The sequence below is a fragment of the Phacochoerus africanus genome, chromosome 15 (assembly GCF_016906955.1).
Source record: "Phacochoerus africanus isolate WHEZ1 chromosome 15, ROS_Pafr_v1, whole genome shotgun sequence".
Lineage (NCBI taxonomy): Eukaryota > Metazoa > Chordata > Mammalia > Artiodactyla > Suidae > Phacochoerus > Phacochoerus africanus.
In genome coordinates, this window is record NC_062558.1 from 72,014,643 (window position 1) to 72,036,937 (window position 22,295).

At 37.2% G+C, this 22,295-nt stretch overlaps 1 protein-coding gene across 5 annotated transcripts in view; it reads right to left on the bottom strand.

Annotated features, from left to right (window-relative positions):
- HERC4 (HECT and RLD domain containing E3 ubiquitin protein ligase 4) overlaps nt 1-22,295 on the bottom strand; it is a 148,414-nt gene that overhangs the window by 34,340 nt on the left and 91,779 nt on the right. For 2 of the 5 annotated variants that reach the window (XM_047760963.1, XM_047760964.1), the window contains exons 15-19: nt 19,845-19,964; nt 8,870-8,893; nt 6,335-6,433; nt 1,783-1,950; nt 1,124-1,267 (exon numbers count right to left, since the gene is read on the bottom strand). In XM_047760963.1, coding sequence (XP_047616919.1) covers nt 1,124-1,267; nt 1,783-1,950; nt 6,335-6,433; nt 8,870-8,893; nt 19,845-19,964 — 555 coding nt within the window. Of the gene's footprint in view, nt 1-1,123; nt 1,268-1,782; nt 1,951-6,334; nt 6,434-8,869; nt 8,894-19,844; nt 19,965-22,295 lie in introns of those variants that run through there. The other 3 variants (XM_047760965.1, XM_047760966.1, XM_047760967.1) reach the window with 2 other exon arrangements.

The window sequence follows — 22,295 nt, forward strand, 5'->3', positions numbered from 1 at the left end:
AAGGAAGCTACCAAAGAGTATTAGGGTTGTATCAAAAGGACTCAGGTGTCAAATTGAAGAGCTCTCCCTGGACAAAAATGGGACAATATCAATAAAGATAGCAACTACAATGGATTAAAAAATACCAAATATGTTTAAGTCCATGAATAAATAGTAAAATCTGAAAACAAAACCAAAAACTTAACTGTTACCACTGCAGTATGCTAATGAACAGGTTCATTCTTTTGAAAAATTAGTAACTCAAGAGAGAGAATTCTTTTCCATATGAACTGTACTACTAAGGATCAAATGGTAGATATGAGAAAATTTCTTTACATAGAAATATCCAATCTACTAAAATGAAAAAGAAATGTTAGAGTAGAATGATTTTGCATATACTAATAAATGAACTATCATTGTGACTGCTAACATCACAAAGGATAGTGAATCTCCTGGAAGAATGAGTAAATGATGCATTCATCAAAGATTTTAGAATCAATAGTAAATATTCTACTCAAATTTTTTTCAACTCAAGAGTTCTATAAACTGAGCCATACATTTTACTTACAGTTTCTAAATTAGGGACCAACAAACTTTTGCTATAAAGGGACAGATGGTAAATACTTTAGGCTTTGCTGGCCATGAGGGCTCTGTCATAACTACCCAAGTCTGCCTCTGCCAGTTTTAGGTAGAAAATAGTGATAGACCATAGGTAAATGAGTGGGCACTGAGTTTATTTACAAAAACATGTGCTGGGAAGACCTTAATGCATGGACTATAGTTTGAGAGTTTACCTCAGCCCTAAATGACCAGATAGAGAAATAAATAATCCCTAATGATAACTTAATTCTCCCCAGAAGAAAAGTTAATCCAGTAGTTGTTATTCAATCCTCATATCTAAATCAGCAGAACAGTCAACATCATTTTCAGGCTGACCAATCCTTAATTTACTTTGCTAATTTTAAATGTATGGTAAGCATTAGTGTGTTTTCATGACTACCGAGTCCAAAAGTTTAAAGCAGATCTGTGAATAAAATATGTTAGGAATCTGGTAATAACTCCTATTTACTGAGTTAAGTTGAAATATACAGGTATACATAAATAAGTATACATATGGAAGTAATTTAGAAGATTGGACTTTTACCTTATCAGAAAACCAAATGAGCCTGGAATCTTCATAATACCTAAACATGCCATATTTAGGATCCAATAATTCCCTCATGATAAGCAAGAAAAATTCTTTGCGTACCCCTCCTGCATCAACAGCATCTTCTCCAACAAATATAACCTAAAACAGTATAATGAAAACACTGAACATAAAAAAGCAAAAGTATATTCTGGAGATCCTATAGCATGTTATTTATTATGAATAAATGGCAATTAATAGTTAAAAAAATTTTAAGTACATAATTTTATTCATTAAATTTCAAAGATACAATAAAATTAAATAGGAGGGGGAGGGAGTTGGATGGATTGGGAGTTTGGGGTTAGCAGATGCAAACTATTGCATTTGGAGTGGATAAGCAATGAGCTACTGCTGTATAGTACAGGGAATTATATTTAGTCACTTTTGATGGAACATGATGGAGGATAATAAGAGAAAAAGAATGTATATTTGTATGTATGACTGGGTCACTTGGCTGTACAGCAGAAATTGATAGAACATGGTATAAATCAACTATAATAAAAAATAAATATCTTATAGAGCAAAAACAAAAACCAAAAAACAAACAAAACTAGGAAAACTTTAAACATACTTTCTGAATAAAAGCCCCAATTATACAGTAAAAAATGTCAAATTACCTTGAGTGGTTTTTTGTAGTCTATATTCTTTGTTTTCCTAAGGACTTCCATTGCATCTCCTACGATATTTTCTCTACGCACCACTAGAATTAAGCAAGGATTCACAGATTCAATCACTGGGAGAAAGAGAGAGGAGACATTCTGTCTGTGGGCCTGGTCAATAGCCATCTAGAAAACAAAAGATTAAAAAATTTAATAGCACTGCTATAAGGAAGCTACTGTGACTGGATAAGTTAACTTCTATCTATTAATTATAGATATCCTATAATTCCTATAATATTGAATTCACAGAGCACCTAATAGTATGTAGCAAAGCGTTAAGAACCTAACTGTATTCTGAGGATAAAGAGTATCCTTTTGGTTTTTTATAGTAATATATAACTAATGATACCATTAAGTTAAGAAAGCATGGAACTATAAAAATACTGGTAAATCCAAACACTATTGTTTCTCCAAAGATAATGAGTATGGAGAGCAAATAAAAAGGAAAACAGCATTTAAAAGAAACCTCAAAAGAGAGTAAGAAACAGCCTGGCTAAAAGGTTTACAAACATTCATCTTTTTTTTTTTTTTTGCTATTTCTTGGGCCGCTCCCACGGCACACGGAGGTTCCCATGCTGGGGGTCCAATTGGAGCTGTAGCCACAGGCCTACGCCAGAGCCACAGCAACGCAGGATCCGAGCTGCGTCTGCAACCTACACCACAGCTCACGGCAACGCCGGATCGTTAACCCACTGAGCAAGGGTAGGGACCGAACCCGCAACCTCATGGTTCCTAGTCGGATTCGTTAACCACTGCGCCACGACGGGAACTCCCAGACATTCATCTTGAACAGTGATTACCATATGTGCTCGCAAACCAAGCATCTGACTGTTACCATTTAAGGCTTTTGCTCTTTTCCTATGACTTTCCTTGTGTTCTTGTTCTAAAAGGGAATATCCTAGGAGTTCCCGTCATGGTACAGTGGTTAACGAATCAGACTAGGAACCATGAGGTTGCAGGTTCAATTCCTGGCCTTGCTCAGTGGGTTAAGGATCCAGTGTTGCCATGAGCTGTGGTGTAGGTCACAGACGCGGCTTGGATCCTGTGTTGCTGTGGCTCTGGTGTAGGCCGGTGGCTACAGCTCTGATTCGACCCCTAGCCTAGGAAGCTCCATATGCCATGCGTGCAGCCCTAGAAAAGGCAAAAAGGCAAAAATAAATAAACGAAAAATAAATAAATAAAAGGGAATATCCTATATTAATAAAAAGCTTCAAATCATTAAGTTACTGTTTTAACAGAGTACAAAAAAGGTCCCCTGGACAATCCAGCTACTAGGTATAGAATCCTACAAAAATATTTATTTCTTCCGAGGATGAAAATGGAAGAGCACATCTTCAAAACTTCTTCTAGCATTATTTATTATTTAAATATATAAAGGGATTTATTAAAATTAAAAAATGCATTTATTTTACAGCAAAAAAGCCAAAATCCAATTGAAAAATGGGCAAAAGACCTGAATAGACATTTCTCCAAGGAAGATATACAGATGGCCAACAAGCACATGAAAAAATGCTCAACATCCCTGATTATTAGAGAAATGAAAATCAAAACTACCATGAGATACCACCTCACACCAGTCAGAATGGTCATCATTAATAAGTTCACAAATAACAAGTGCTGTTGGGGGTGTGGAGAAAAGGGAACCCTCCTGCACTGCTGGTGGGAATGTAAGCTAATACAACCACTATGGAGAACAGAATGGAGGTACCTTAGAAATCTATACACAGAACTACCATATGATCCAGCAATACCACTCTTGGGCATATATCTGGACATAACTTGCCTTAAAAAAGACACATGCACCCGCATGTTCATTGCAGCACTATTCACAATAGCTAAGACATGGAAACAACCCAAATGTCCACTGACAGATGATTGGATTAGGAAGATGTGGTATATATACACAATGGAATACTACTCAGCCATAAAAAGAACAAAATCATGCCATTTGCAGCAACATGGCTGGAACTAGAGATTCTCATCCTAAGTGAAGTAAGTCAGAAAGAGAAAGACAAATACCATATGATATTACTCATATCTGGTATCTAATATACAGCACAAATGAACCTTTCCAAAGAAAAGAAAATTACAAACTTGGAGAATAGACTTGTGGTTCCCTGGGGGGAGAGATTGGGAGCTTGGGGTTAACGGATGCAAACTATTGCTTTTGGAATGGATTAACAATGAGATCCTGCTGTGTAGCACTGAGAACAATGTCTACTTACAACAGAGCATGACAATGGGAGGAAAAAATTATGTATACATGTATGTGTAATTGGGTCCCAATGCTGTACAGTGGGGAAAAGAAAAAGTCTGCTGGGGGAAGTAACAATAAAAAATAAATAAGGAGTTCCCGTCGTGGCGCAGTGGTTAATGAATCCGACTAGGAACCATGAGGTTGCGGGTTCGATCCCTGGCCTTGCTCAGTGGGTTAAGGATCCGGCGTTGCCGTGAGCTGTGGTGTAGGTTGCAAACGTGGCTCGGATCCCATGTTGCTGTGGCTCTGGTGTAGGCTGGCGGATACAGCTCTGATAAGACCCCTAGCCTGGGAACCTCCATATGCCTCAGGAGTGGGCCAAAAAATAACAAAAAGACCAAAAAATAATAATAATAAATAAATAAGTTTAAAAAATGCATTTATTTTAAAGGAATAAAAACTGCCATCAAAACTGAAATGATGTCATTTTTTAAAAGTTTTTTTTTTTTTTTTTGGGTCTTTTCTTGAGCCGCTCCCGCGGCATACGGAGGTTCCCAGGCTAGAGGTCTAATGGGAGCCGTAGCCAACGGCCTACGCCAGAGCCACAGCAATAGGGATTAAAAGTATTTTTAGAATATTAAGGGCCCAGGAGTTCCTGTTGTGGAGCAGTGGAAACGAATCTGACTAGCACCCATGAGGACGCAGGTTAGATTCCCGGCCTTGCTCAGTGGGTTAAGGATCCAGTGTTGCTGTGAGCTGTGATGTAGGTCACAGATGTGACTCGGAACCCTAGCATGAGAACTTCCCTATGTCCCAGGTGCAGCCCTAAAAAAAAAAAGAATATTAAAGGCCCAAGGTTTCATCTCATTCTTTCATAGTCCTTGGTCTCTATAGTTTGATATTCTATACCAGAGGAAGAAACTCAAACACTTTAAAATTTATAGGTTCAACCAATAAAGCCAACCTACTGTAGTCCTTCCAAGTCATAATGTAACTAGTTTTAAAAATTTGCATTATAAAGGAAAGAATGCTCAATATAAAGTGGGGGGGGGAGAGGAAGAGGAGAAGAGGACCAACCTCAAGAAAAGACTATTTATTACTAAAACTTTCTTAAAGAAACTTCACACCCTCCTCCTAATAAGTGATTTAACATCTTACCCCTACTCACTTTTATCTTTTACCAAGTACATAAATAGGGAATATATGATAAAGCAAGATTTGAAACAAACCAACATTTTAGCGAGTCAGTAAAACTGTTAATAAAGACTGTATATTTCTGTAATTAAAGAGGCTTATATCATCTTTTTTTCTTTTTAGGGCTACTCCTGTGGCATATGAACATTCCCACTCTAGGGGTCAAATCAGAGCCATAGCTCCTACACCACAGCCACAGCAACTTGGGATCCGAGTCACATCTGTGACCTACACCACAGCTCACGGCAATGCCTATCCTTAACCCACTGACTGAGGCCAGGGATCAAATGCCCATCCTCATGAATGCTAACTGGATTCATTACTGGTGAGCCACAATGGGAACTCTGCTTATACCATTTAAAAAATAATAATAATAAAAATCTAAATTATTCTGTTTCCATTTAAACATATATAAGTAACCCTCGTAAGACTACACATTTTCCATACAACAGTCCTCTGTTGGTACCCTCTTCATATGTACCAAAGATACTCTGCAAAAGACAGATCACATAGGTACAAAATATCCTGAAGACATTTCAAATATTTACTTTTAGAAAAAAGAAACAGGAGTTCCTATTGCGGCTCAGTGGTTACAAATGCAACTAGTATCCATGAAGATGTGGGTTTGATCCCTGGCCTCCCTCAGTGGTTTGAGGATCCGGCACTGCTGTGAGCTGAGGTGTAGGTTGCAGATGTGGCACAGATCCTGCACTGCTGTGGCTGTGGCGTGGCCGGCAGCTGCAGCTCTGATTCAATCCCTAGCCTAGTAACTTCCATATGCCGCAGTGTGGCCCTAAAAAGCAAAATAAAATAAAAAATAAATAGGAAACAGTTCAAAAACCACTCACAAATTAAATTAATATTATATAATTTTAACTTTTTAAAAATTATAGCTAATTTACAATGTTTCTTCAATTTCTGTTGTACAGCAGTGACCCAATCACACACAGTTCCCTGTGCTGTACAATACGGCCTCACTGCCCATCCATTCCAAATATTAACAGTTTGTATCCCAAAACCCCAAAGTGCCTGTCCATCCCACTCCCCCACTCACACCCCCCCAAACCACAAGTCTCCTCTCTTTGATCTGTTTCCCTTTTGTAGATAGGATCACCTTACCTGCATCTGTAAGACTGCATCTGTTTGTAACAGAGTAGTTTTTGCTTGGGCATCAAATACAAATGGATATGTGCAAATTGTAACAGGGATATCTGCCAACTGGAAATAAAAAATTAGCTTATTAGTACAAATTGGTTTGTGATGTATTTCTTGTAGGTACTGTCATTTCTTGTAAAACTGATCACATTCTTGGTTTATTCACTTTTGTATCATTCAGGAATTATAAATAAACACATGTTGCTTATTTCTGAACATAGAATTTTTACTGATAATTATTGAGGCACTAGAAAAATCGTAATTCCCAATTTTATAAGAGAAATGTATACTTGAGAATATATCAAATTGTAAATTACAGGTAACTTTTGCTCCAAGTTTGAGTGAATTAGGCTGCAAATTTATTCTAAAATTGGGGCACTTGGAGTTCCCATTGTGGCTCATCAGTAACAAACCTAACTGGTATCCATAAAGATGCAGGTTTGATCCTTGGCCTTGCTCAGAAGGTTAAGAATTCTGCATTGCCAAAAGCCGTGGTGTAGGCTGCAGACGAAGCTCAGATCTGGCATGGCTATGGTTGTGGCTTAGGCTGGTAGCTGCAGCTCCAACTCGACCCCTAGCCCGGAACTTCCATTTGCCATGGGTGCAGCCTTAAAAATAAAATAAAATAAAATAAAATAGGGGCCTTTATGTCAAACATAGTACTCAGTTCTTACATGTTAGGGCTACTCTAGCAACTGAGGCCAATGATAAGCAATATGTTTTTTTTTTTGGGGGGGGGGGTAGGTGGGGCGTGCTCATCCATAGCATACAGAAGTTCCTTAGCCAGCAAATGAATCTGCACCATAGCTGTGACTCAAGCCACAGCAGTGACAACACTGGATCCTTAACACACTGAGAGACTAGGAAATGCCAAATAATATGCTCACTTATTCAACAGATATTTACTGCACGCCATTAGGGTGCCAACATTACTATAAGCCCAATAATCTGCTCATTCATTTAACATAAAAAATAAGCACCACTAGCACTATTACTCTGTCAATCCTTAAAGTTGATAGAACCGATCTATTATTACCATTATCAGAAATTAGTCACTTTATAAACAATTATTTATTCTAGCAGGTAATGCAGTGGTTGATTGCTAAGTGTTTTAACAGTGGAGAAAAATACAAACAGCTATGAACTCCCAGTCACAGCTTCTTGCAGTTGGAGGATGAAGTTCTACCATCTACCCAACAAGGGAAAATTTTTGTGCCAGCCAACAAAGAGCCGCTTCTACAAGGCTTCCAGTGACAACAACCCACTTCTTTCTAGCTTTGAAAGTTCTTTATATTAAGTCTGAATCTGCATTCTTATACATCACTTTGTTTTGTATTTTTGCCCCTGCAGGAAAGTTTATAAAGTTTAAATACTTCATACTGTCACACTCTCCCCTAAGTTGTCTTTTTTCACATTAAACATTCCCAGGTTTTCCAGCCATCTTAAAAATAGCATGGTTCCCAGCTCCACTTCATTTCAACTGCCTTCTTTTAAATATATTTGTTTGTCTAAGCCTCTTTTAACTATGGCCATCAAAAGCAAATTAAATAATTCAATAGTGCCCAAGCAGTACAGAATATGACACTATCAATTCTTTGTCCTCAACATATAAGACTAATATGCTAAGTTACATTAACCTTTAAGTAATTTATCATTCTTGGCTATTTTTCATATGACAATTTTTATCCTCCACTCTGTATTTTTGCCACTAAATGAAGTCATTTACTATTATAATACTTTAAAAGACTGAGATGATTTCAAAGTCCCCGTTGGCTCGAAAACTTTGATTTAATAATTTTATGTACTACTTCTGAGGGTGAGAAAGCAGATAGTAGGCCTGTAATTTAGTGCTACTTCTAAATGCTTCATTGCCTCAAGTGCTGGGAAAAAGGAAAAGGAAAGAAAACAACAAAGCCTAAAGTCTGTAACAGAAGTATAAAAGAAGCATTATATTCCTGAGTATTAAAAAAGGGGTTCTGGATTGATTATGTAAGTGCTAGAACTTCACAGAATTAAGGCGATACATTAAACAGAGTGAAGAAGATGCTCATACTAAAAGTTTATTCAACTTTATGACCATTTCTAATATCAATTATTAGTTTTAAAACTGAAGACCATTCTACTTCTCTAACAAAATATTCTCTGCCTTCTGAGTGGGCATTTGTTAAATTTTAGAAGTTTGCTTTTTTGTATCCTGAGGACACCATAAATTATATACTGCAAGACTTTAGGAGGAAACTATTTTAAAATAAATATTTGTTGAAAGACATACAAATGTAGTGCTAACAAAAACAATAAGTTTAAATTTTTTTTCAGAAGATTCTTCTGAAATGTTATAGAGGGGAATCGCTATATACTCATTAAAATATACACACACACACACACACACACACATGTTTCAAAGTCACAAAAAAGAGGAATCTTGGGGTCTTCAATTACTTTAAAACAAAACAGAGTATATCTTACTCTGAACGTGAGACTTTATTACACCAAACTTACCTCAGTTAATCCATGGTTGACATCCTAAGACAGCAGTGCAGAATATAACAGTAATGAGGAAAGAGCAATGTTAGTGTTCAAATTCAACTATTTCTATTCAAAGTAGCATTTCATATATTCTGCTACAGTAGAATACTGAATTAATAAAGTAGACCAAAATACATCTACAACAAAACTTACCCTTTCCATAGATACCTTACGTATTATCTATAAATGTAATAAGACCTTTCAGGTACTTTGCGATCATAAAATCATCAAGGCTTGTACATAATGAAATTTGGCTTTAGCAACTAAGTACCCAATTTGCAGGATTTAGGTAGAACAGGGAAACTACCCCTAAGCCTAACCTGGTCTTAAAGAACTAATTTTATGGCCTAGTTTCTCTACTTGGAAAATGGAGAAAATATTCCTCAAACTTTAAGACTTGGTTAACCTTGATAAAATGTTTTAAAAGTGTTTAGTAGATTAAAATGCTATATGGAAACAGAGGAAAATAAGCCATAAGTTGTTTTTATTCATCAGAAATAACCAGTGAAACATAGGTATCTTATACTAAGGGTTCGTTAACACTGAATTAACTTAAAATAGAAAGAACAGGACAGGCCACAGGGGTTGGTGAGTAGAAAGAAGAAATGAAGAAAGATATTTATGAAGGAAACAATACAAATTTTAACAAAATCTTACCACTTCACTGAACAAAATGTACACCACTTTTTGGAAGAAAGCTTCCACATATGCTCAAGGTGTAGATTCATATAAGTGAATCTAAGTGCTAGAATCTCCAAAACTATGTTACTAAATTTGCAGATGGTTCCTTGTATAGTGAGGAATTAATTTTACCCAAAGAGAAGTGTGGTTTTGCCCCTGGCTACTGGGAGATGATCTACAGGCCTCTGCAGTATCATGCCTTTACAGGAGTATCTTTATTTGCCTGGGGGCTCTGGGCCATGTGGTTCTCAGTTCTGCCTCCAGAAGGCTAGAAGGTATAGGTCAGCCAGATGGACAGTATATGCTGGAGCCTCAATAAAAATTTGGCACCAAGGCTCCAATGAGCTTCCTCGGTTGGCAGTACTCTGTGATATTGTCACACATGAATGCTGGGGAAGTAACCTGCTTATGACTCCTCTAGGAAGAGGAAAACAGAAGCTCTGCCTTTAGTACCTTTCCAGGACTCAACTCTACACTTTTCCCCTTGGCTGATTTTAACGTGTACTCCTTCCCTGTAATAAACTGTAAATGTTAGAATAATAGTTTCTAGTTAGTTCTGTAAGTCCCTGTAGCAAATAACTGAACCTGAGAGTGTGTTCAGGGAATCCCCTAACCTTGCAGTTGGTATCAGAAACGAAGGCTGGAGTTCCCGTTGTGGCACAGTGGAAACATATCCAACTAGGAACCATGAGGTTGAAGGTTTAATCCCTGGCCTTGCTTGGTAGGTTAAGGATTTGGTATTGCTGTGAGCTGTGGTTTGGGTCACAGATGCAGCTTGGATCCTATGTTGCTGTGGCTGTGGCCAGCAGTTGTAGCTCCGACTGGACCCCTAGCTTGGGAACCTCCATATGCCACAGGAGCAGAGAAAGAAGAAGAAGAAAGAAGAAAAAAGAAGGAAGGAAGGAAGGAAGGAAGGAAGGAAGGAAGGAAGGAAGGAAGGAAGGAAGGAAGGAAGGAAGGAAGGAAAGAAAGAAAGAAAGAAAGAAAGAAAGAAAGAAAGAAAGAAAGAAAGAGAGAGAGAGAAGGAAAGAAAGAGAAAGAAATGAAGGCAGTCTTCTGTGGACTGTTTCCTCTACTCTAACTTTGTAGTTGGCTTAATTCTTGCATGCCCCAAGGGGCATAACTGGACAGTTAAACTTTTTAACACTTAGGGTTCACTCATTACATTGTGCTAAATAAAGCAAAAACAGTATAAGCACAAGCAAAATATGACTCTAAAATTTCTTATTCTTAGAAAGGAATTATTGTTAATACTGTTAATAATTGTTAATTTTCAAAAAATTCACAGTATCAAGTTATCACTATATAAGTGCCCCATTGGCAATGCTAACAGAAGAATATATTTAGAGGCTGTTCTGCAGAAAAAGCTTTTTAGATTGTACTCAGTTTAATTTAAAACAATGTAACAGAAACATCTGAAATTCTTTTTTTCTTTTTGTCTTTTTTTAGGGCCACACTCGAGGCATATGGAGGTTCCCAGGCTAGAGGTCGAATAGGAGCTGCAGCTGCTGGCCTACACCACAGCCATAGCAACGCAGGATCCGAGCTGCATCGGTGACCTACACCACAGCTTGCGGCAACGCTGGATCCTTAACCCACTGAGCAAGGCCAGGGATTGAACCCAAAACGTCATGGTTAGCAGTCGGATTCGTTTCCACTGCGCCACAGCGGGAATTCCACAAAACCATTATTAAAGCAGAATGTAAGTTTGGCTGTAGAGAGAGATGTAAGCTAGAAGGATCATGAGAAATAATGGGACGTGTTGAAAACCTGAGAAAAGAAGAGATCATTAGATATTAAGCAAAATGATTTACCTAGGAAAGAGGCATCAAAGAGAAAACCAGATTATCAGAAATTTTAATTAAAGGGTTAAGGATCTAAAACAAAAGCTGTAATTTTTTCTTTTAAGTAAATAATAAAAAAGAAAGAAAAAACTCTTCTGGGAAATATTAGAGTTGAAAAGTAGTTGTTATATTAGTTGCAAATCTAATTGAGCCTAAGTAGCATTTCCAAGGGAAATTTAAAAGGAAAACAAAATAGTGGGAGTAGGGGACAGGACATTACAAAATACGTGAGGTCAAGTAAAAGTCTACAGCTAAAAATTCAGCATATGATTCAAAGTGTGACTATTATTGGCTCCAAATCCACATACTCAAGCACCAACTGTTGACTATGGACTGGCAGCCCTGAAATTAGGTAAAGACACGCCTAAGTTTAGTTACTCAATGTCCTGGAAACTTGAGTGAGAAAGGCCCAAAGGAAATGTTCAAAAGTCAGGGTCTCAAGGTCTTTTAAAGCAGACTTCATGAGGGTTGATTTACCACCAATGGTTAAGGACAGTTCTAGTTAGTTATAGACAAAAAAGATGCAACTCCTTGATATGTTTTAGTTTCAATAAACTTATGACAAAACACTGTATTACAGCTGGTGTCACCATTATTTAGGGGTATGACATAGGATTACTCTGAAGGTAAAAAGAGAGGATACTGGGGTTACTGAAGTAACTCAAATAAATATGAAAGGTGCTGGTGACAAGACAAATAAAAAGGTACTTCTAAAACATGAAGAAAATGAAAAATAAACAAATATAATTTGGTAATTCAATGCATGAGGAATCAGTCCAAAAGTGCAAGATACTAATGCCATTAAAAATGACAAGGGAGCTTTAGAAAGTAAGTATGCTGCAAAACAGAAACAGACTCACAGACATGGAAAAAAAATTTATGGTTACCAAAGGACATAGTGGGGAGTGGGGGTGGGGGGAGAGAAACCAGGAGTTTGGGGATTAACATATATACACTACTGTCTATAAAATAAACAAGGACCTGCTGTACTGCATGGAGAATTATATTCAATTCCTGTAACAAACTATAATGGAAAAGAATATGAAAAAGAATATATGTGTGTGTGTATATGTATATATATGTGTGTATGTGCATATATACTGTGGGGGGGGGCCTACCTGAATCACTCTGCATTACACATGAAACAACACAACAATATAAATTAATTATACTGCAATTTTTAAAAAGGGTTATTAAAAAACCCCAAAAAACCAAGTATGAACCTTCTGGGAAATATTAGAGCTATAAGGTTTATATTGCAAATATTTAATATATTGCAAATATTAAAGTACACAAATGTACTTTAATTTCTTCATTTCATTAAATGAGGAAGAAACTCAAACCCAGGTAGTTAAGTACTGGACTATCTTCCCAAAGTTGGTCTCCCTGGCCATTATTATGTCAGATTATCCTTCTAGTCTGCTGATGAACATGTCATGCTTTAGCTTTACTCCACAGGTAAAGTACAAAACCTTAACTCCACAGAACAAATACAATGATGATTTATAAACAAAGTACAATCAATACTTGAAATAAAATTTATGATGAAAAATATGTAAAATATAATAAAATACTGTAAACATTTCACCAATTTATCAAATATATTTATTAATATTTACTTGTATTTGACATGTCTTATATAGGTATACACAGTTGTTAAAATACATGAATATGCGCTTAAAAAATGCTTAACTTGACCCTTATAATTCAAACAGGTACAGACCCAGCAAAGACCTTTCTATACTTTATTCTAAATTAGTCAATTTTTACTATATATATATATATGTATGGTAACTAAAAGTATAAGGGAAGAAAAAAAGAGCAAAGAGTTTAGTTGTAACCACTAAAGTATTTTTATAAACAATTTTAGAGCAACGTTAGAAGAGTTAAGCAAATACACAACTGATAATAGTATCTAGAAAGTGGCAAAAAACATCAAATAGCGGAAGATAAAAAGAGAACCCACGTGCCCCTTTTATTTTGCCAAGAGATTACTATAGAGGGAGAAAAGGACATTAAAAACTGAAAGGAATTCAACTGAAAAAAACAGCTTCATACCCTTAGATTAGAGCCTAGAAAAACAAACAAAACAAAGAAGCTTATATGGTAATCAGCAGGAGGAGGAGAATTAAGCAAAAACTTATGAAAACATGTAAAGGAAAACAGGTGAAGGAGGATAGGAAAATTGAAGAGGATGAGGTGAAAAGATAGCAGTCTTGGCTTTACAAAAGGATATTACAAGGAATGCCAAAAATTTCACACAATTAGTTTTTAATGTTTAGAGAACAGGGAAGTATGTGCCTGATGGTTTCTTTTGTTTTTTTTTTCCTTCCAGTTCTATTGAGATATAACTTACATACATCACTGTGTTAAGTTTAAGGTGTATGTATATGCCTGATGGATTCTTAAAATCCTTGACCAGTAAAGAAAGGACATGGAGGAGTTCCCATCGTGGCATAGTGGCTAACGAATCCGACTAGGAACCATGAGGTTGCGGGTTCTATCCCTGGCCTTGCTCAGTGGGTTAAGGATCCAGCATTGCCATGAGCTGTGGCATAGGTTGCAGGCACGGCTTGGATCCCACGTTGCTGTGGCTCTGGCATAGGCCAGCAGCTACAGCTCCGATTGGATCCCTAGCCTGGGAACCTCCATATGCTGCAGGAAGCGGCCCTAGAAAAGGCAAAAAGACAAAAAAAAAAAAAAAAGGACATGAAGGAAACAATCCCAACAGATTATGGCATAAAGAGAAACACAATGAAGGTAAAATAATTTCCTTACAGTGTTTAGAACAAGGTAAAGTTTCACATATATATGTGTACATATTTATATAGAATATATATTATTTATATGTAAACATATAAAATTTACAGATATATTTCCCCATGACTGAGGCATGTGGAAGTTCCATGGCCAGGGATCGAACCTGTGCCACAGCAGCGACAAGACTGGAACCATAACCTGCTGAGCTACCAGGGAACTCCTATAGACACATTTCTTATAATTCATAGTAATTACGTTCTATCAAGGAGTATTCTAAACTTTCACTGGGATTAAGATCATAACTCTTGTTCAGTAATGTTATACATGTGTATACGTGTATAATATGTATGTGTATACAAATACACATATACACATCAATATCATCACAAAATAGCATGTGAGTATCTTTAGGATAGATTTTTTAAAAACTTCACTAACTTTACTTACAGGGTCAGTGCAATGTTCAACCCAGTATTTAGACTAATAATACAAGTATGAATTTCAGGAAAAAATCTTTAGTGTTATGTGTAGATGTGAAAGTGTTCTGAACTCCCTCAAAAAAAGAAGCTCCTTCAGATGTCATAATATAGATTAATAAACTACTTAAGTTATACAAACACCTTCAAAGTAAATCGCCAGCCTTCTATTTCCAGAAGATGAGAGGAATCCAAATCATGGGCTATAGAGTCTGATTTCTCAGACTACACAAATTAAATAAGGAACAAGTTTCCACTGCCAGAGCCAGTCTGTCTATAAGCAGAGAGACAGGAGAAGGATGAGGTTGAAAGAGTAGAGTGACAGGGCAATTCTCAAGTATAGCAACTTGAAAAGCCTAGAAATAGGAAGGTGGTACTCTACTGTCTCTCTCTTACCAGAACACAGTAGCACTGAAATAGTTCTTAAGGAAATTCAATTTGCTATCATCACAGTTATATACCAAGAGTAGTTTGGATATAAGCCTGCCAAACTTAAAAGCAAATATTCAAATCACAGCTTTTCAGTGTAGCCCAAGATTATCACTAGCTTAAAAATCCTAATAGACTGGCATTTCTCTTAACTTGTTCAGAATACAAGTAATTTATGACCTACATACTAGATAAAAATTCAGATGGCAAAGGACATCAGATGTAACTTAGAGTGATCCAAGAGAGACGACTCTCTAGGATAGGGTTTCTCAAACAGGGCTTGCAGATCCCAGCGGTATATATTCTTAGGGGGTCTATGAGTGCTCTGGGAGAATTCTTAATTTTAGTGTTTTTAATGTCAATAGTTTTTAAAGCATTGATTAAAAAATCTAAACCTAGAACAATCCATTTAAAACCCCAGAGTTACCACGAAATTCCAAGAGTTGCAATGGTTGTGAATATAATCAAAGTGCCACCAAAAAGGATGTCTATGTCTAGGACTTCATTGATAAATGATGTCTTTTTTTTTTTTTAATTCTCATTAAAAAAACCCTCATCTTTATTTTTATTTTTTATTTAAAAAATGTGTTTTTTTGCCACACCTGCAACATGCAGAAGTTCCTGGGACAAGGATGAAACTGAGCCACAGCAGTAACCAGAGCCACAGTAGTGACAACACCTCTCCTTAACCTGCTTAGCCACCAGGGAAGTCCAATAAATGATGTCTTTATGAGTGAAAGCCAAATGAGTATCACAAATCATTCTAAAAGCAACTGTTTCATTTTGCAGTTCAAAAAGAAAAAGGCAGCAGGAGAACAGAGTTATATGACACCTAAGAATATAGGTTACTGTCAAACTTAAAGCCTGTGTTATGGCAGCCAGTAATAATAACCATGATTTTATCAAGACCTAACTATGCGCCAGGAACTGCCCCAAGTACTTTCTATGGACCGCATCAATTAATTTTTGTATTAACTATATAAGGTAGGTAATAGTATCCCTAATTTACAGAAAAGGAATAAGTAATTACCAAAGGACACAGAGTGAATAAATGTTGAGGTGGCTGCTATATTAGAAAGAAGAAATATTACGATTTGCAGCAACATGGATGGAGAATATTATGCTGTGAAATAAGTCAGACCAAGAAACACTATATATCACTTATATATGGAATTTTAAAAAGGAATACAAATGAATCTACACACAAAACAGAAACAGACTAACAGATACAGAAAACAAATTTATGGTTACCAGAGGGGAGTTGGAGGAGGGACAAATTAGGAGTAGGGGATTAACGCTACAAACTACTATACATTAAATAGATAAGCAACAAGGATTTACTGTATAACCTATGGAATTACGTTCAACCTTAAAAAACTGAAAACAAAAAAAAGTGAGATTTGAGCCTAGACACTCTTATGTTACACTCCTTCCTTATCATATCTAGGTTGCAAGCTCAGATTCCTGATCAAGAGAACATAATGATCTTCCATACTAAATATTAACTTGATTTTTAAATTTGTAGTGTTAATCTACTTTACAAATTTGTGATGGCTTTAGAATTAAATAAGGCAATCATAAATAGGGTAAGTGAACACTAAGCTTCTTAAAACGAACTGTTTTACTTTATTTTTTGGCCACGCCCATGGCGTGTGGAAGTCCCCAGGCCAAGGATCGAAACTGAGCTACAGCAGTGACAATGCCGGATCCTTAACTTGCTGAGCCACCAGGGAGCTCTGGAATTGTTTTACTTTAAAAGGGATCTATATATCACTCCAGTTTCAAAAACACTGCTCAAAGACCCATGTTACCTAGGTGGTATGTCAGGGTTTATATGCAAAGTCTTAGGATTAAAAAAAAAGTTCATTTTCTGAATTATCGGTCTTCCTCAAGGGTAAATAATTTAATACCTCTTACACTGCAATAAATATTTATTATGCCCCAAATTTACATTCAAAGATAAAATATGAGACTTTAAAGAAGTCTTGCTGAGGGAAAGTTAATAACCTTAGAAATGTTTTTTCTCCTGTCTTAGGAGTGCTCTGGAGAAAGCTTTGAAAACCTTTTTCTAGGTGAGATATTTAAATAGGGAAGGAAAAAGGAAATATTTATTCAAAGCTTTCCTGAGGACAAGTACTTTCTTAAAAAATTGTTGTCCCTTGATTTCAGCCTCCACTCCAGTGTTTTACTCCTTCCTGTTCAGTGTAGAACCTCCTGAAAGTACTGCCTATGGCCGTTGTTCCCAATTACTTATCCCTAAATTTCTCTTAAGCGTAATTTACCCTAGAGTGGCATTAACAAGGTACCAATAACCTTCATGTAACCAAATCCATAGCTCAATTCTATGGTTTTATCCTATTTCTCGGTAGCATTTAGTAAGCGTCTCCTTCGCTTTGTAATTTTGGTGTCTACAATGCTCTCCTTGTTTTCCTCCTACCTCACCTGCCACTCCTTAATCTTCTTTATTGATTCTTTCTTTTCCTCATCTCATGTCCATCAGCAATTCTTGTGCCTTTTACCCCCAAGAGCTACCCAACTCCATTTCCCTCTTCTATACAACTACGATCCCAGTCAAACCCATCATTTTCTCTCCCCTAATCTATTAATCTTTTAACCAGTTTCCGTTTCAATTTTTGCTCCATTCCTCTCCCTCCATTCTTCCCACAGCTGACAGTGATTACTTTAGAATATAAATTACACTGTATTCACCCCCTGCTCTCCACCCTCAATGGCTTACCCTAACACCTGAGATAAAATGCAAGTTCCTAATTTACTAAGCCTTCCATGATTTGGCACCTGTCCATTCCTCTGATCCTTCCCCAGAACACTTCCCTATTCCCATATTTTAGCCACACTGGTTTTTTTTCTATCCTATGTCAAGCTTGTTTTCACTTAAGGTCTTTTACTAGATGTTCATTTTTCCTGAAATTTTTCTGCTATGGTTTTTTTTTTCTTTTGTCTTTTTTTTTGTTGTTGTTGCTATTTCTTGGGCCGCTCCCGCGGCATATGGATGTTCCCAGGCTAGGGGTCGAATTGGAGCTGTAGCCACTGGCCTACGCCAGAGCCACAGCAACTCGGGATCCGAGCCGTGTCTGCAACCTACACCACAGCTCACGGCAACGCCGGATCGTCAACCCACTGAGCAAGGGCAGGGACCGAACCCGCCACCTCGTGGTTCCTAGTCGGATTCGTTAACCACTGCACCACAACGGGAACTCCTTTCTGCTATGATCTTAATGGTCTCTTCTCGCCATTTAGATTAGAGCTTAACCTTTGTTGGACAAGACTTTTCTGATTACCCAATTGCAAAAGAACAACCAGTCTTTATTACCTTCTCTTATTTTAATCCTCTATATAGTGCATATTATTAGCTAATATATATATATATATATATATATTTTGCTTTATTTGATTACTATCCATCTTGCCCACAAGATTATAAGATTCACGAGAATAGGGCCTTATCTGTCTGGTTCATCACTGTATTTCTAACACCTAAGTAAGTTCCTGCTACACAGGAGATTCCTAATAAGTATCTGGTGAATGAGCAGATGAGTAGACATAAATCTGTATGATAGCTGTAAATTTGACTGAGCCGCGTAGTGATTCTGGGGGCAGGACAAATCAACAAGCCTCTCTCTATCCAAACCCAAGTACTACAGAAGCAAAGATGTTCTGGAAGTGACCTGATTCCTATAGGTAAGAGTGTCCTAAAAATGGCATGCACTAACTGCACTGCCATTCAAAAACTATTATATTTTCTAAGTGCCTACTAGACATATTTGAGACACTATCAGAAGTGCATGTGAATAAACCAACAGAGTGCCTGTCTGCAAGGAGCTTGTAGTTGCTATCTGGCAAGCAGTGAAAGGGTCACTTACCCTTCTAGAACTGTTGCATGCATTCTGCTTAAATTAGCTGCTTCAGGGATGGAAAAGTTGGCCTTAAGTATACTACAGTGGTTAGCAAATAGGAAATAGGAGTAATAAACCTGTTTTGTATTTAGCTGCTTACCCATTTCTATACTGAAATTTTGTTTGACTAAGTGAGGTTTTACAGGACCATGCTATTATTTCGATGGGACATTAATTGTCTAGTTTTTAGAGATTTAGCCACATGGAAAGAAGTATGTACATTTGTGGATGTATGCCTAAAAACTGAAATCAAATTAAAATCAAATTGGTCCCATGGCTCTCTTCTGAAAGTTCTGAGGTATTGATCTTGCAACTGTAATGCATTCTTGGAATTCCAATATCAGACTCTAGTATTCTCAATATTAGAGAATTAATAGGCAAACTCATGGGAAAGAAATAAGACTTAAAAACCTAAGTAATATTTGCATTTTTCTGTAGAAAAGTGTAATGTATCTCTTTGGTTTGGCTTTGGTATAAAAGCAGAATGCTTACTTATAAATACTGAATAATATATAGCTATTCCTTTGTAATGTGTTTTTATTTAAAAAAATAACTGTTTCAGAGTTCCCGTTGTGGCCTAGCAGGTTAAGAACCTGACTAGTATCCATGAGAATTCAAATTCAATCCCTGTCAGCATAAGCCACAGATGTGGCTCGGGTGTGGCATTGCTGTGGTTGTGGCATAAGCCTGCTGCAGCTCTGATTCTATCCCCAGCCTGGGAACTTCTGTAAGCCACAGGTTTGGCCCTAAAAAAACCAAAAAACAAACAAAAAAAACCCCTGTCTCTTTTGTATTAGAAAAAATGATAACACAAAAATGAAATAAAATGCAATAGGAAACATACCATTCCATAGGCCTGCTGTTGGACCCAGTTGATATAATCATTCCGTATGTCTATCAACTCTTGAACTTCATGTATATAAAATTTATCATACTGTATAATCTGTCCTGTTTTCTCATTTACCTACAAAAAAACCCAAAAAATGTAATTAACATTAAATTTAACCAGTTCCTAAGAAAGAGATGTTAAATGTAACATGCAAAACAGAAAAAAACTTGAGATTTCTTTGCTAATTCTCTCTTCCCATAAAAAATAATTTACTGAGTGCCTACCACATGCAAAATACTACTTAAATGCTATGGGAAACACAAAGATTTATAAGATGTGATATCTGCATTCAAGTACTTCAAAATCCAGTAAAAAAAGAGAAATATTTATGTAACCACCACACAATATGAGATCTGTACCATTAGAATAAACTAGAAGCTATAAAGACTTCTGGTTGGGAATGGGACTTAAATAACAGTAAGAATAGCTAATGCTTGTTAAGTGTGACTCTATACTAGCATCTGATTATAATAAACTAAAAGGATGACATTTGGGTAGGATGTGAAAAATGAAGACAGTGCAATTTACCATCCCAGAAATTATCTACTTATTACAAAGGGAAAAACAAGTCTTTACAGTGGAGAACACCACCTTAACTGAATGATCAAACTAATCACCACCTATACTGCCATAATCACATATTATTAATATTGCATTATAAATGTACATGTTCTATTTTTTTTGGCTGCATCTTTAGCATGTGATGTTTCCAGGCCAGGGATCAAAAAGCGTCACAGCAGTGACCTGAAGTGCTGCAGTGACAACACGCTATGCCACAAGGGAACTCCCTATGTATTATAAATATTATAAAATATTACATTTTGCTAATATAATGCAATAGGAAGCACAGGCATCATCTCTGAAACAAGAAAATGTCTAACCTGAATCTAGTCAAGTTCTCTGATTTAAATTTCAGTTTATAGGAAATACAGTATAGAGGAACAAATTAAACATCTTAAGAAACAATCAGATAAATATCCTAATTGTAGGACTTTTATAAGAAAAATGGCCAACACTCTCCAAAAAGTCAAGGCAATGAGATGGAAAGGTGGGGATTACTCTAAATTAAAAGAAACTAGAGGAGTTCTGCTGCTAGCACAGCAGAGTACCTTGTATCAGACTAATCCTCCTGACAGCAATAATTATACCCTCTGGACAATATATTTAAAAACCAACTATTTAAAACAGTGGAGGAATTCTCCTGTGGCTCAGTGGGATAAGAATCTGGCGTTGTCACTGCAGAGACTCAGACTGCTATTGTGGCACGGGTTTGATCCCTGGCACAGGGACTTCCACATGCTATCAGTGTGGCCAAACCCCCCCTCCCCCAAGCTCCCCCAAAACAACACTGGAGCCCAACCCTAAGCAGTGTGAACATAATCTCTGAAAGAAGGAAAGCACACATGAAAGTCATCTTTTTTTTTTTTTTGGCTGCACTAGAGAAATGTGGAACAAGCAGTGACTAGAGCCACTGCAGTGACAATGTCGGATCCTTAACCCATTGAGCCACAAGAGAGCTTCCTAGAGCCACATTTTTTAAAACATGAGAGTAGTTCCAAATTAGCCTAAGGAGTAGGGGATGGAGCTCAAGCAGTTTTATCAGACAGGACAGACATAGGTCTGAGACTGAAGCTGCCAACATGGCAGACAATGAGAAAGAAAAATCCCAGAAAGGAATCCTGAGGATAAAGCCCTAAAATCTGCATGTAAATTCCTCCTACAATGTTGGCTCTTTTTTTTTTTTTTTACGGCCAAACCTGTGGCATATGGAGGTTCCCAGGCTAGGGGTCCAATCGGAGCTACAGCTGCCGGCCTACACCACAGCTACAGCAACACAGGATCCAAGCCGAGTCTGTGACCTATACCACAGCTCATGGCAATGCCGGATCCTTAACCCACTGAGCGAGGTCAAGGATCAAACCTGCAACCTCATGGTTACAAGTCGGATTCGTTTCTGCTGTGCCACAACTGGCTGACTCTTAAGCCACGAAAGCACAAGGTGAAACTTGGAGGGAAAAAAAAATACCCCAACAGAAAGCAACAACTGGGAAGCTACTCTCAGAGAAGATTTCAAGACTAGAATTTCCAGAGGAAAAAAAGTACATTTTATAATGAGAAAAGAATCAATTTATCATGAAGTCATAACAATCCCAAATAACAGTCCTTCAAAATACAAGGAAAGAGGAGTTCCCGTGGTGGCGCAACGGAAATGAATCCGACTAGGAGCCATGAGGTTGCAGGTTCAATCTCTGGCCTCACTCAGTGGGTTAAGGACCTGGCATTGCCTCAAGCTGTAGTGTAGGTCACAGATGTGGCTTGGATCTGATGTTGCTGTGGCTGGCAGCTGTAGCTCCGATTGGATCCCTAGCCTGGGAGCCTCCATATACCATGGATGAGGCCCTAAAA